The sequence below is a fragment of the Phoca vitulina genome, unplaced genomic scaffold (genome assembly GCF_004348235.1).
Source record: "Phoca vitulina isolate PV1807 unplaced genomic scaffold, GSC_HSeal_1.0 scaffold2, whole genome shotgun sequence".
Classification (NCBI taxonomy): domain Eukaryota; kingdom Metazoa; phylum Chordata; class Mammalia; order Carnivora; family Phocidae; genus Phoca; species Phoca vitulina.
The window spans coordinates 6,947,615-6,963,023 of record NW_022589705.1 but is presented as its reverse complement, the minus strand read 5'-3'; the positions used below and the strand labels follow the sequence as shown (position 1 = coordinate 6,963,023).

The following is a 15,409-nucleotide window of genomic DNA, read 5'->3' as shown; positions in this document are numbered from 1 at the left end:
TCAGACTTTGTGGGATATAGTTAATTTTTTATACACATGTAACAGCATTTTGATTCTAAAGATAAAGTGTTCCCCTTTTGTTCCCTTTAGTGTCCCCTTTGCTCACTCTTTCAGAATGATATCATGACAGAGAGGCTGGATCATACCAGGATGCCTCTTCAAGTATTACATTCCTTCACTCTGTGTGTTTAACTAAGCTATAGAAAGCCTTAAAACTTTCTACCTGCCACGGGACATGCAACTAAGATGGGCAAGAAAATCATGAAAGACTCATATAAGCAACAGATACCGTATTTTCAATTCTGTGTGTAAATGTTTGTGGCCCGTGACACAGAGGAAATTTGGAAGCCCAAAACTCTTCTTTTGGGAGTAGGACGAAGAGGAATTCTTTTTTTTTTTTTTTTTTTTAAAGATTTTATTTATTTATTTGACAGAGAGAGACACAGTGAGAGAGGGAATACAAGCAGGGGGAGTGGGAGAGGGAGAAGCAGGCTTCCCGCTGAGCAGGGAGCCCGATGCGGGGCTCGATCCCAGGACCCTGAGATTATGACCTGAGCCGAAGGCAGACGCTTAACGACTGAGCCACCCAGGCGCCCCTGAAGAGGAATTCTTAATACATGCCTTTGTTAACTGAGTTTTGTAGAGCCGATCCTCTGAATCTGGCCAAAGAAGGATTCCTATATTTGATTGCCTTAGGCCCTTGACATTTGACCTAGTGGGCTGATGCCGTGCAGAGCTGAAGGGGAAAGTTGTGTTTTACGTGCATTTTAGGTGATACGAAATTCCTACTTGTTGGTAATATCTTGGGGGGAATGAGAACCCTTCTGAATCCAGATAACCTGCCTCCGTGTTTGTTTCACTCACCTGCCTAATCTACGTTGCAGGGAAGCTGTACACCACTAATGGTAGCAACTCTCCACCCTCAAGTAGCCACCATCACACCGCAGTATGCGGTGCCCTTTACTCTGAGCTGCGCAGCCGGCCGGCCGGCGCTGGTTGAACAGACTGCCGCTGTACTGGTAATTCCCCTCACTTGATTGTGTTACTAACGGAGTTTCTTTGGTTTCTTTCTTTTTTATTTTTTCCTGTTTGTTTTTGTTCTGTTTCCTTCTGGTTTTCTCATTTTTCAAAAAAAAGTTTTTTTTTTAACTTAGTCTTTGCAGAGGGCATGGAAGCATGTGCCATCTTGTGGCTGTGTTCTTGCTACATCTTTAATGTCTCATTGTTTTCCTCCCCAACATTTGCTGAAGCACTGTTTGACTCTGATATTCAGTGTGACTCTGTAAGGAGCCAGATCCCTTTATTCTTCTTTGCCAGCCTAGTGTGATAAAAGCTCTTGGTGTAGTCTCAGAAGAGCTTCAACACTGTATCTGTTTTCTGCCCTTTTACCCTCTGATCCTTGAGAATAAAGGAAATGGCCTTTAGTTCGGCTCTGCTGCAGGTATCCGGATGGCCAAAATTTGAACTCCTTGGCAAGGTAGCTTCCTTCTTTATTTGCTATTTTAAGCTTCAAAAATTTTTGTGCATGTAGAAATGTTAAAGATGCTCCTAATTAATTGCTTTATCAGTTGATGTTAACTTTTCTTCTAAGAACATATGAAGATAACTCTGCCGCTCATGATCAGTGGCAGCTTATATCTTCCATTTAAAGATGGTCCCTTTAGAATATTTTTAGATCATATTTCATTTGTTGGTTGAGATTAAACGTGAACTCATTTTTAGGGGTTTATGGAGAAATTAATGACTTTACCAGTAGGTCTTTATACAGAGATGAAAATATGGCGGAAAACCCTTATGCAAATATAATACCTTTGTCACTAAAAGTCCTGGGGAAAAGTTACTAAATACAGCAGCAAATGTAATAGTATGGGGCTTAGAGATAGGAAAAACAAATAGGACCTCGAGGTGTATTTCAGGATTTGTACCCTTCAGAGTGGTCTTTGGATGTGTTTTGGTTTATTTGGGGGAGTTAGACTTGTTTTATTGGACATCCAGCATTTCATTATTTAAAAATTTAAAATTAGGTAAGCATTTGAAAACTTTATTGATACTATTGAATACTGATATCTACATCTTTTGAAGGGGCTTTTAAAAAATTCCCTTTGTTGTTTCTCAAGGACTCATGTTGAGTGTAAACACTTCCAGAAACATACTTTGGTTGTTGGAATTTGTTTGGTTTTTAGTTTAAAAGCCTTTGTCACCTCCAGATTAATTGTATCATGAGCATAAAACCTGAGTGCAAGGGAGTCAGATATATTTCCAATTTGATTGATCCAAGCCACTGGTTTTAACTTGCTCACCTGTAGTTTTGAGAATGTTAGTTGATAACTTCTCCTTTGCTGCTTTTCTTAAGTTTGCACTAGTCATTTGCTAAGCTTTGCATATTTTTGTTCTTCCTCTGTCAAAACAGTTCGTCGCTTGGAACGCCAGATTTCTGCCTCACGTTGGAATGTTATTTCTTGCTCTGTATTAAACTACATGCTTTGTCTTGTGCAGGTGTTGGCTTATGGAAAGACGCATGGTGTGACTTAACATACTTCTCTTATTTTTTGTTTTGTTTTATTTTGTTTTAAATTCTGCTTATGGTAGCAGACGTGTTTGCAGTTTCTCTGCTTTGAAGGCTTCTTGTTTGGAACCGGTATTTGTAACAAGTGGATCTGTTACTTGCAGAAATATTTTTAAAACAGTGTGTTGATGGCCTTGCAGTTTGAAATTCAAGAAAGAACCATATGTACCCAAGCATTGTAGGTGATTGTACTGTAGAATTTAAGTTTAAAAAGGAAACTTTCAAATCTGTTCCCATTTTTTCAGAAAATGCCAGAATTTCTGTAAAAAGTTAGAAAACATATTTGTTGCTGTCTATTGCAAGTGCTTGTTAAAAACTAGAAATGATGTATTTTCTTGTAGTGATTAGTTTTTATGTTGAAGTATGTTTCCATAAGTGATACGTTAAACATTATATTTTAGGTAACTATTAAAAACAAAATATGGTGCTCCCTGCATCTATTTTGGAAATATTTTACTTACTGCCTTATTTAATTCTATCATATGGCTGTATATGATGAAGTTAGCTTTCTCTTGCTGGTATATGCTTGTTTGCCAAAGGATTTTGGCCTTTGGTCATCCGCATCTGTCTCCATGTTCCAAGTCCTACCCTTTTAAAAAGGCACAATTCTCCCCTTTGTTTTATGGGTTGAATTGACCTGATGTCTTAACTGATTGGCACTTCAATTTTAAAATTCCTATTTTTAATCTCAAGGGAGCTGTCTTAACTCTTTCTAGGTGTATTTTTAGAATCGTTGCAAAAATGATACTCCATCATTTAACCGGAGCTTACCTCTGAACTTTTCAGACTCTTTGACTCTGCAGTATAAGAGAGAAACTCTTAACCACAGGGATCTTCTTTTCTTTAATACCCTGGTGGTCATGTTACAGAGGTGGCCGAGAAAAAGCAGCATGTTTTCTTTTCCCTATTCATAAGACTTGTAACTTTGAGCCCCTCTGACTTTTCTTTTTTGATCTCTGCAAGTTAACAATCTACAAGCAACTTCTTTTAAGATATGAATTTTTCTTTCATCTGAAAAACAAAAGAAAAAGCCAAGAATGAGTCAAGTCTGGATCTTTTTATGTGTGTTTCCTTACAGCAGGCTTGGCCTGGAGGAACCCAACAAATTCTCCTGCCTTCAACTTGGCAACAGTTGCCTGGGGTAGCTCTGCACAACTCTGTCCAGCCCACAGCAGTGATTCCAGAGGCCATGGGCAGTGGCCAGCAGCTCACAGACTGGAGGCAAGTACCCTGTGTTCCTCTCTGGGAGATTTGCAAGGGTAGATCCCCTAGGGTAGGAGTGCTTGATGGTTTGGTCAGACTGGGAAGAATATAAAGGAAAGGAGAGATGTATCTCTGTTTCAGATTCTTTAAGAAAACCCTTATCGGGCTAGGAGATGGAGTAATGAGAAAACTTGGAATATAGGAAAACAATAGATTCTGAGATCAGGAATCATTTATTTGGGATTTAAAGAAAGGCTTATGCAATTAGAAACCATGCAATGAAAACCTATAGCCTTGTCATCCAGGTGCCCAACTTAAAAAATAAAATGCAGCTCTGTTTGGTTGTTTTAATTGCTTTTAATACCTATTTGGTCCTAATTTCCCAGCGGTTTAGCCATTCAGTCTTCTCTGTGTCTTTCTGTTGGTACAGGAATGCCCACTCTCACGGCAACCAGTACAGCACTATCATGCAGCAGCCCTCCTTGCTGACTAACCACGTGACACTGGCCACTGCTCAGCCCCTGAATGTTGGTGTTGCCCATGTTGTCAGACAACAACAATCCAGTTCTCTCCCTTCAAAGAAGAATAAGCAGTCTGCTCCAGTCTCTTCTAAGTAAGTCTCTGTTAGAGCTGGTAGTTAAAGCTGCCAGTTTGACAGAGATGTCGCCAGCATTTAGAGTGCCGTGGTATAGACCCTTTTGGCGTGAAGCGGCGAGTAGCCGCCGAATTGAGCTAACCTTTTCACTTGGTCATGCATGCCAGGTGTGCCCTGGTTATGCAAATCCTTTCTCTCTGCTGCCACTTTGAATCCAGGCCGTCTTTTAGGCCGATGTTTTTGTTTTTCTGCCAACATTACAGAGAGAAATTTAACCATGGAGTAAAGGGCATACAAAAATAAAATTTATGTTGTATTTTAGGGTTCCTGTCCCTGGTGGAAACCCTGGCTAGAGCGGTTCGTTTAGTTTTTATTGGAACTTCTATAGTTAAGTGTTGTATTGACTTAATGGTTAGGTAAAAAGGAATCAAAGAACAAGTTGGGAAGAGTTCTGGGGGAAAAGATGGATAGTTTTGGGGACCGAGGACTGAACGGTCTTTCTTGTGACCTTTTTCTACAGGTCTTCTCTGGATGTTCTGCCTTCTCAAGTCTATTCTCTGGTTGGGAGCAGTCCTCTCCGTACCACATCTTCTTATAATTCCCTAGTCCCTGTCCCAGATCAGCATCAGCCAATCATCATTCCAGATACTCCCAGCCCTCCTGTGAGTGTCATCACCATCCGCAGTGACACTGATGAGGAAGAGGACAACAAGTATAAGCCCAATAGGTAAGATAGGTGAATGGCTCCTTGGCTCGGTGGCTCCGAACCTTAATCTTAGACTCTTGGTTTCAGGCAAGTGGTCCAGTTTGGGCTATGAAAGGAAGGACTAAAAAATGGTATTTTGGAAGTATGGCCTTGGATGCGTGAGTCAGAACACTCCAGTTTCCATGACTGAGCGATGTTAAATCAGTCTTTTCAGATACATTCGCTAGAAGGGGGATATTAAGTTGCTTAATATTTAGCTGCTTTGGCTTGGAATGCACATTATACCACAGACATGATTCCCTGCCTTTAAGGACCTTTAGAGTCTGAAAATAGATGCCATAGCAGAAGCACATAGACAACAGTTAATTGGAAAAGTTAGTAGATAGGAGGTTATTTGTAATTTCATAATCTGCAAAGGCCTCTTTGGAAGAGGTGCAACTTTAAGTATGGTCTGAAAGTTGAGGAATGTAAATACCAGATAATTTCCTCTTATTTCAGCACCTTAATCCAAGTTCTTAACTGGGCAGTTAACCAAGAGAGAGTGGATACATTTAAGAACTGTTACATACACCTCTCTCTTAGTGGGAACATAGTTAATTGCTTTGATTTTTCTGTGTTATATTCTTCACTGGGCCTTTGGTGCTAGGCATAAAGAAGACGGAATAACCCCACATTTACCTGAGGAGGTAGGATTCACACATGACAGTAACTGAGAAGACTTTGCAGAGTTATATATAAATGAAGTTTAATGACCTGAAAGAGCAGATTTAGAATGAAGTACTTCAAAAGAGCTATTTACAAATGATATTTACAGTTACAAAATGGTATTTACAAATGGGATGTAGACTTGAACCTAAGTATTGAAAGTGGTTTCTGAACGGATTTGGGGAAGAGAAAAGGTGAACTTTCCAGTGAGGAACAGTGACCATGGAGTGGCAAAAGTTGTGAAACCAGCAGGATTGCTTTGACTGGAGCCAAGTCTCTTTTAAAATCAGGAAAAATTAAAGTTAGGAAGATGGAGTTCAGTTTGTGAAGGAACATTTAAAAAAAAAAAAGTATGGCGAGAAGTTTGATTAGACATACTAAGGAACCATTTATATAGTCTAGCAGGATGATACGGGGAATACTATTGAAATGACCGTGAGTGGAAATGGCTGAGCGGCAACGTGGAAGAGTTGTTAGAGCTGTGTATCTGGCAGCATTTTGTCCCGGCTTGAATCCTGTCTTCACCACTTACCGCCTGTGTGACCTTGGCTGAGTGTCTTAATCTCTTGTGCTTCAGCTTCCTCATCTACAAAATGGGGGTGATAGTACCTACTTCATAGAAGTGTTGTGAGGATCTGGTGAGACCTACGTGTAGTGTAAGAACAGTGCCTGATGCATAACAAGCACTCAGAAGTCTGCCGCTGCTAGCATTACTCTGTCGCCGTCGTCATCCTTGTCGTCATGGGAGACCAGAGATCAGCAAAGAAACATTGCTAAAAGGGGGTTGAATTTTCATGTATTTTCTTCTCCTCAGCTCGGGCCTGAAGGCAAGGTCTAATGTCATCAGTTATGTCACTGTCAATGATTCTCCAGACTCTGACTCTTCCTTGAGCAGCCCATATTCCACTGATACCCTGGGTGCTCTCCGGGGCAATAGTGGACCCCTTGTGGAGGGGCCCGGCAGAGTCGTGGGGGATGGCGCCGGCACCCGCACCATCATCGTGCCTCCACTGAAAACTCAGCTTGGCGACTGCACTGTAGCAGCCCCAGCCTCAGGTGAGCATCTTCACAGCCGCAGGTGAACTCTCCATCGCTGTGTGTGTGTCCTTAATGTGTCGCCATAATCTGCTTAGGTAGATTATATGGTAGTGATGGTAGCGACCAGTTACTTAATTCAGAAATCAGTTCCTTGTGATGTGAAATCATTTTTGGCAATCAGTGTATCTTACTATGTTTATTTTGTTTGGATTAACATAAAAGTGAATTTGTAGTCTCAGAAATGTACTCAGTTTTGATGGGAGAAGACAGACAAGAGCTGTTGTACTGCAGGGAGAATTAGCAGGCAAATTTTTTTTGGCACAAGTGATTCAAATTTGAACAATCCAGAGTGAACAGGAATGGATACTATTAAAAATGACTGCAAACTTTTTTTTTTCTTTTTTTTTTTTTTGGAAACCAGTATGTACTTAGATCTTTTCTTACCAGTGTCATAGCAGTAATACTTTTGTGGTTTTATCGTCAACCTAGCAACCTCCATCTTTTTTGCTGTTAGATGCTGGGCTTAGGCTCCCCAGTTCAGTTATCAGGTAACGCCAGCTGCAGTAACAAGCCGCAGACCTCCCTGGCTTGATGTAATAGAAGTTTGCTTCTTACTCACATGACTTCCCAGTGCTAGTGCTCCTGGTTGGTGGGCCTGCAGTGAGTCAGGGATCCTCAGCCTCCAATGAAAAGAAGAAAGAGTTTGGAGGAGGGACACCTCTCAAGCCCTGGAAACAGTGCAGACTAATCCCATGGCCCCACCTAGAGGCTCGGAGGCCCAGGAAATGGAGTCCTTGTCTAGGCAGCTGTTTTCCAGTGGCAGCTCTGTACACCAGAGGAGGGGGAGCGTGAAATTTTGGTGTCAGTATAGCCGTCTGTGCTGTACTGACATAAATTAGTGTTTTACTATGAATTATGTTACTGCCAGAGACATGAACAGGATTCTGATTTCAGGATATCATGTTAAGCTTCAGTGCGAACCCCCTCAGAACTGGGCAGCTGTCCCATTGCAGACAAGGCAGAACTTCCTGATGCCAGGCTACTGAAGAGCGTCATTAGGAGCTGTCCATTGTTGGGTCCAAAGAATAGAGGCTACTCCACAAATCATTGAATAAATGCTTCCGTTTTCCTAGTAGGACCACAGAGGAAGCAGAACTTGGAAATTGATCTTGCTTATATCCAACTGCTCTGCAGTTTCTTAGAATTTAAAGATAGTGAGTGCCCAACAGGATCTAACCATGCCTTCTTTTGAAGCTCCTTTGACACCTAAATGTCCTAAGCATTACCAACATCTTACTCAGCTTCCCAGTGTCATTTCTATACGTGTCTCACCCCTTCCTACATAAAACTATAGGCCCCTTGGGGGTAGGGACTGTGTCCCACTGGTGTTTGTATTTCCAGCAGTGCCTTGCACATTACAAGAGACTGTGTAAGATTTACTGAAGTGAATCTTTCGAAGATCCTTCATGGAGCTTTGTAGCAAGACAGAAAAGAAATGGGTTGTACAGTTTTTGTTCCTCTGGTGTAAATGTAATTGAGGAAATAAGATACACATGAAACCTTAACTCTTGCAAACCTCATACAGATGTGGTCTGATGAATATGATGCCATCTGAGCTTTAGCTGAGGCCACTCATAACTGACTACGGTCTGACCCTTTTTTAGGTCTCCTGAGCAGTAAGACCAAGCCAGTGGCCTCAGTGAGTGGGCAGTCATCTGGATGCTGTATCACCCCCACAGGGTGTCGAGCTCCACGCGGGGGGACCAGCGCAGCACAGCCACTCAACCTTAGCCAGGTAAGCGCTAGGGGCTGCTGCCTTCTGTTTGGGGCCCTCCCTCTTGTCACTCTCTGGAGAACCCTGCTTCCGGCTGGACTGCTGAATAAAGCCAAATGAAGCCCCTTTTGTGTCAGACCATTTGGTGTTCCATGGCCTGCGTCATACCTGCATGTGCTGTGTCCCTTTATTCCCTCTGTAAGTGTGTTGAGGATGCACATTCCAGGTTTTCCTTCAGACCTCCCTCGTCTGTCCTGGAAGATTAGAGAAATGTCTGGAATTTAGAAAGAGCCTTGGGTGCTTTAGTCCATACCTGCTTCTGTACCACCACATGCTTTGCTACCAGATCCTCTTCCTTTATATCCCAGGTCATAAATAACCTGAGCCTCACACTGATTACTTGAGGCAAGAGACAGTGCAAAGCTTTGTGGCCACTTCATCAGCTGGTTCTAGTCCTATGTGTTGGCTTGAGTCTGAGATTCCCCCCCCGCCACCACTATGTGATCTGATGGGGTGGGGAGGGACACTATTGTGTTTGTAAAAGGGGCACTATTCATTCTTTCTTCAGCTAAAATTCTGGTGCTTGTATGATGTCTACCAGTATTAAGAAAGTGTAAATATGAGGGTGTAACTGTGAATGTGTGTGTGTGTGTGTGTGAGAGAGAGAGAGAGCACATGCAAGTGCAAATGTCAGTTCGAGTTAGTGCATGTGTTTTAGGCTCCACAAGTCAAGAGGGATATGAAGAACTTAGAGGAGAACAAAAGAAAACAATGGCAAGAAAGAAAGGTTAGGAAAAATTCAAATTCCCTGGCGCCAGAATAGGGTGAGTGAGTCAACAGTTACTAACTTGCAGGAGTGGGTAACCCTGTGAACTCTTGATTCCCTACCCCCCCCCCCCCTTGCCCCTGTCATACTTAAGAGCAAACTGCTGCTATCTGGGCTGGGTTAGGATCTGTTCTGCCAAGAGGTGGAGGGATGGAGGCTGACTTCTGACAGCATTGCCAGTCTGGGAGATTTCTGTGCTGTGGCAGCCCAGGAACAGTACAGGTTAGAACTTCTACTCAACTCTCCACTTGGTCTTTGGTGCCCCGAACCGGAATGACCTCAAGGTTCCTCACTCCCTTCTTCCTCCTTCCAGAACCAGCAGTCATCGTCAGCTCCAACCTCGCAGGAGAGAAGCAGCAACCCTGCCCCCCGCAGGCAGCAGGCGTTTGTGGCCCCGCTCTCCCAAGCCCCCTACGCCTTCCAGCACGGCAGCCCACTACACTCGACGGGGCACCCACACCTGGCCCCAGCCCCTGCTCACCTGCCGAGCCAGCCTCACCTGTATACGTATGCTGCCCCCACCTCTGCTGCTGCATTGGGCTCCACCAGCTCCATTGCTCATCTCTTCTCCCCCCAGGGCTCCTCAAGGCATGCTGCAGCCTATACCACCCACCCTAGCACTCTGGTGCACCAGGTCCCTGTCAGTGTTGGGCCCAGCCTTCTCACTTCTGCCAGTGTGGCCCCTGCTCAGTACCAACACCAGTTTGCCACCCAGTCCTACATTGGGTCTTCCCGAGGCTCAACAATTTACACTGGATACCCACTGAGTCCTACCAAGATCAGCCAGTATTCCTATTTGTAGTTGGTGAGCAGAGGGAGGAGGGGTCATGGCTGCCTATTCCTGGCCCTGAGTTCTTAATAACGGGCTATGACGAGCTCTCCTCCCTTAAGCCCCTCTTGAAACTCCTTAGCCAGCAACTTGTTCTGCAGGGGCCCACTGAAGCAGAAGGTTTTTCTCTGGGGAACCTGTCTTAGTGTTGACTGCATTGTTGTAGTCTCCCAAAGTCTGCCCTATTTTTTAATTCTTTATTTTTGTGACAGCATTTTTGCTATTTGGAAGAGTTCAGATGCCCATCTTCTGCAGTTACCAAGGAAGAGAGATCGTTCTGAAGTTACCCTTTGAAAAATATTTTCTCTCTGACTTGATTTCTATAAATGTTTTTAAAAAACCAAGTGAAGCCCCTCTTTATTTAACTTTGTTTTATTGTAATTGCTGGTCAGAGGAAAAATGCTGATAGGAGGATTTGAAATCCGGTAACAAGTGAGAAAAGAAAAATCATCACTTTTTGCTTGTTTAAAAACCAAGATTTAATTGCCTATTTTAAGAGCAGCTTACACAAGTCTGTATCTGACTATCAGGCATTTCTCCTCTCAAAATTTTACCTTTCTTATGGGACATTAGACTTACAGTGTTTTAGTTTTGTTTTCGTGTCACGTTACACTTACTGGGCAATTGTTATTTTTGCAAAACTGGTAAATACTGCTCTGTGTTACTCTTGGGATTCTCTCAGTTGCTCCTGTGTTTATTGTAAAGTAGTGTTAAAAAGGCAGCTCACCATTTGCTGGTAACTTAGTGTGAGAGAATCCATACCTACCGTGAAAGCACTAGGCATTACTCTTTTTAAATGAAGTACCGTGCATTCTTCTTAAGTTATTTTTAAAAGTCTTTCTCTCTTTCTCTGATTCAGCTTAAATTTTATTATTGGAAAAGCCATTAAGGTGGTTATTATTGTATGGTGGTGGTTGTCTTATTATATGCAAAATCTCTCTGTATTATGCGATATTGGTATTGATGAGCTTTGCCTAAAGGTTGTTGGCATTGGTGAGCTTTGCCTAAAGATTAATATGAATTTTCAATAATACACCTCTCTCTCTCTTTGCCTCATCTCTCCCTTCTGTTCTAAGTGATTTATTTGGGGAGAAAGCTAAAGAATCTGAAACCAGATAAGAACGTTGTGTATAGCTTTTATACTTTAAAGTAGCTTCCTTTGTATGCCAGCAGCAAATTGAATGCTCTCTTATTAAGACTTATACAATAAGTGCATGTAGGAATTGCAAAAAATATTTTAAAAATTTATTACTGAATTTAAAAATATTTTAGAAGTTTTGTAATGGTGGTGTTTTAATATTTTGCATAATTAAATATGTACATATTGATTAGAAAAATATAACAAGCAATTTTTCCTGCTAACCCAAGATGTTATTTGTAATCAAATGTGTAGTGATTACACTTGAATTGTGTATTTAGTGTGTATCTGATCCTCCAGTGTTACCCCGGAGATGGAATGGATGTCTCCATTGTATTTAAACCAAAATGAACTGATACTTGTTGGAATGTATGTGAACTAATTGCAATTATATTAGAGCATATTACTGTAGTGTTGAATGAGCAGGGGCATTGCCTGCAAGGAGAGGAGACCCTTGGAATTGTTTTGCACAGGTGTGTCTGGTGAGGAGTTGTTCAGTGTGTGTCTCTTCTTCCCTATCTCCTCCTTCCCTTATTGTAGTGCCTTATATGATAATGTAGTGGTTCATAGAGTTTACAGTGAGCTTGCCTTAGGACGGACCAGCAAGCCCTTGTGGACCCTAAGCTGTTCACTGGGATTTATCAGAACAGGATTAGTAGCTGTGTCGTGTAAATGCATTGTTGTCAGTGTCCCTGCCTTCGTTGAAAAATAAAAACAGCAGCTTTTCTCCTTTAGCACCACGTCTACCCCTTTCCAACCCGGAATCTCAGCTGAGTTCTCACAGAAGCATTTTCCCCATGTGGCTCTCTCACGGCGCATTGCTACCTTGCTTCTGTGAGAATTTGGGAAGCAGGTGAGAGGAGTCAAGCCAATATGAAATATGTGGTTGTTTTCTTTTTCTTTAAAGTATGTGCAATCACTTTTAGAATGAGATTTTTCTTTTCCTTTTCCCATGTGGCAGTCCTTCCTGCAAATAGTTGCCATTCCTAGTAAAATATTTGCTTGTTGAAAAAAAACATATAACAGATCTGTTTATACCAAAGAGCCTGTTGTATTGCTTACCATGTCCCCATACTATGAGGAGGAGTTTTGTGAGGCCGCTGGTGACAGGGAACTCACAGGAAGGTTTCTGAGCCGGTGAAGAATATTAAAAAGGAACCAAAGCCTGTTGAGTCATCGGGATTTTGAGGTTTCTTTTTAACAACTTGAATATTCTTGGGGCTGTGAAATTGTCCTTGTACTCTCAGCTCCTGCATGGATCTGGGTCAAGTGGAGGGTACTGGGGATGGGGATGTTCCTGCCCATAAAAGATTTGGGGGAAGAAGGTTAACTCTAAGATATAGAAGTGTTCCATCTGAATTGAAAATTATGTACTTGAGGGCTAAGTCTAGGACTGGTTCTTTGTAGAGATGGCGTCAAGGAGGTGCAGGATGGAGATGGGAGATTTCATGGAGCCTGGTCAGCAAGCTCTGTACCGGGTTGAACACCGAGGAGCTGTCAAGGTATTTGGAGTTTCTTCATTGTAAAGAGTAAGGGCTTCCACGATGGGGCAGATAGTACAGTCAGTACAGCCTACCAGGAACATGTTGGTGTTTTCTGCTTTTTCTTTTTTTTTTTTTTTTTTTTGTGGTCATTCTCCTGAGTTCGGTTTGCACCGCTATATTGGGGAAGATACCCAAGCAGTTTGTATAGTTTCCGTCACTAGTGTTACACAGTTTTCTGGTCAACGTGTGTGATCGTTGTGTTTCCCTTTTTTGCCAAGCATATTTTGATTTTCTTGTTCAAAGGCAGACCTAGTTTCTAGTAGAAACATTTTTTGTTCCTTATCTTTCCTCTACAAGGGATAAGATTTGTTGTTTTTGTAACAAACGAGATGCAGGAAAAAAAGTACAAAACACTCCACTCCTGCCCCCCTGTCCAATAAGTAGATAACCACTTAAGATGCGAGTCTTACAACTTCATGGGGAAAAGACAATACCAAGAGTGTGTATTGTTATCTGAAACATCCTTACTAGCAGTGTGTGGCTTTAAGAGTTTTAGAAATTTTCAGCCTTAGTCTGCAAATTGGCATTTCAAATTTACCAAGATAAAAATCCGTCTGTGTCCGCTCAATGTGTATGTGCTCAATGTGGCTTTAGATTCTGTCCCTGGGGCTTAACATTGCCAGCCCTGACAGGATGGGGGGAAGCCCTGCGAATTCAGTGAGCAGCGGCCTAACCTCAGACCAGCTTAAGGCTTTACGTCCTTTCAGAACTTGCATTTCCAGCTTTTCCCCTTCAGGGTGAGAGAGAAAGTGGGGAAGATTTAAGTACAGCCACTCTGGGCTCATTGGGACACTTGATCACTCCAGAGTTTTAATAGCTCCCAGGAGGGGGATACTGCTGTCAGTGCTCAGCTCAGATACCAGCCCCAGGAATAAGAACTCCCACTTCAAACAGTTCTGGCCATCCATCGTCCTCCACTAGAGGGGCTCAGCTTGACTGCCCTTAGCCAGGCAAGCACAGTAATGTGTGTTTTACTCAGCATTATTATGCAAAAACCCACTGATTAGGTTGGTTGGTTTTAGGATAGGAAATGAAATTGCCTCTCAGTGACAGGAATGGCCCAAGCCTGCTTCCTGTTTTGGTTTTTGTTTGTTTGTTGTTGTTTTTTTAACTGATGGATGGTGCAGCATGTCTACATGGTTGTTTGTTGCTAAACTTTATATAATGTGTGGTTTTGATTCAGCTTGAAAAATAATCTCACTACATGTAGCAGTACATTATATGTACATTATATGTAATGTTAGTATTTCTGCTTTGAATCCTTGATATTGCAATGGAATTCCAACTTTATTAAATGTATTTGATATGCTAGTTATTGTGTGCGATTTAAACTTTTTTTGCTTTCTCCCTTTTCTGGTTGTGCGCTTCCTTTTACAACAAGCCTCTAGAAACAGTTTCTGAGAATTATTGAGCTATGTTTGTAATGCAGATGTACTTAGGGAGTATGTAAAATAATCATTTTAACAAAAGAAATAGATATTTAAAATTTAATACTAACTACGGGAAAAGGGTCCATTGTGTAAAACATAGTTTATCTTTGGATTCAATGTTCGTCTTTGGTTTTACAAAGTAGCTTGTATTTTCAGTATTTTCTACATAATATGGTAAAATGTAGAGCAATTGCAATGCATCAATAAAATGGGTAAATTTTCTGATTCATGTGGCTGTCTTTGACTTCTGTTAGAGGGTTACAAAGGGGATCAACAAATGGCATCTTTGGAGTGGCTAAATATATCGCATCTGAAATGAACGTCAGTGGTGGGTTAGAGGCAAATCCATCTTTCATACAAATCTCCACAATGGAAATGAAACAGGGTTGGTTGAAAACACTTCCCAGGAATGGAGTGTCCGGGCCCTAGCTGAAGATCATCTGGTCCTGGCCCTTTGAAGGAGGCACAGCTTCTGACCCAGGATAACTAAACTTTGTTTCCTAGCATGTTCCAGCAACCATCTGAAGTATAATGAAAATCAGAATCACCACAGCAGACGCTATTTTTCCCTCCTTTCAAGCTGCATCGTTTGAAGCATAGTCCTTTTGGAGAAGGACTCCGATTAGATTTCTCTTGATTCTAAAGTGAAGAAAATTTCTCCTGATGAAGAATTAGAGATTTGTCTAAATCGATCACTGCAGGTCCCTGAATAAATGCTATATATTCGTTTGGCTTCTTTTGACACATGTGTTTCAGGCCACATCTACCCTACAGTGGCCATTAATTCATTGTGGGGTTCTGCAGTCGTGGTTGGGGTATAGAAATGAGACGCATTTAGAAACACCGTTTTGAACCATAACCTAGAAAGGATCAATAGGCTCTTCTCTCCCATTGGTAGGGAAGTCAGAACACATTTATTTGATTTAGACTGCAACACATATATTTTTAAGATTTTTTTTTCCTAAATAAATGAAATGAGGGTGAACTCCCTGAACGTTCCCCAGTTTTGGTAAGAGAATATACCTAGAAGAGTTCAGGTAAGAGAAAGGCAAATA

At 41.9% G+C, this 15,409-nt stretch overlaps 1 protein-coding gene across 6 annotated transcripts in view; it reads left to right on the top strand.

The window, feature by feature from the left end:
• HIPK1 (homeodomain interacting protein kinase 1) overlaps positions 1 to 14,579 on the top strand; it is a 49,210-nt gene extending 34,631 nt beyond the window's left edge. For 2 of the 6 annotated variants that reach the window (XM_032421100.1, XM_032421092.1), the window contains 9 exons: positions 885 to 1,019; positions 3,645 to 3,787; positions 4,200 to 4,382; positions 4,885 to 5,091; positions 6,590 to 6,831; positions 8,478 to 8,608; positions 9,306 to 9,374; positions 9,538 to 9,635; positions 9,727 to 14,579. In XM_032421100.1, coding sequence (XP_032276991.1) covers positions 885 to 1,019; positions 3,645 to 3,787; positions 4,200 to 4,382; positions 4,885 to 5,091; positions 6,590 to 6,831; positions 8,478 to 8,608; positions 9,306 to 9,374; positions 9,538 to 9,635; positions 9,727 to 10,180 — 1,662 coding nt within the window. In that variant the 3' untranslated portion in view covers positions 10,181 to 14,579. Of the gene's footprint in view, positions 1 to 884; positions 1,020 to 3,644; positions 3,788 to 4,199; positions 4,383 to 4,884; positions 5,092 to 6,589; positions 6,832 to 8,477; positions 8,609 to 9,305; positions 9,375 to 9,507; positions 9,636 to 9,726 lie in introns of those variants that run through there. The other 4 variants (XM_032421079.1, XM_032421086.1, XM_032421082.1 and 1 more) reach the window with 4 other exon arrangements.
• The last annotated feature ends 830 nt before the right edge of the window (positions 14,580 to 15,409 follow it).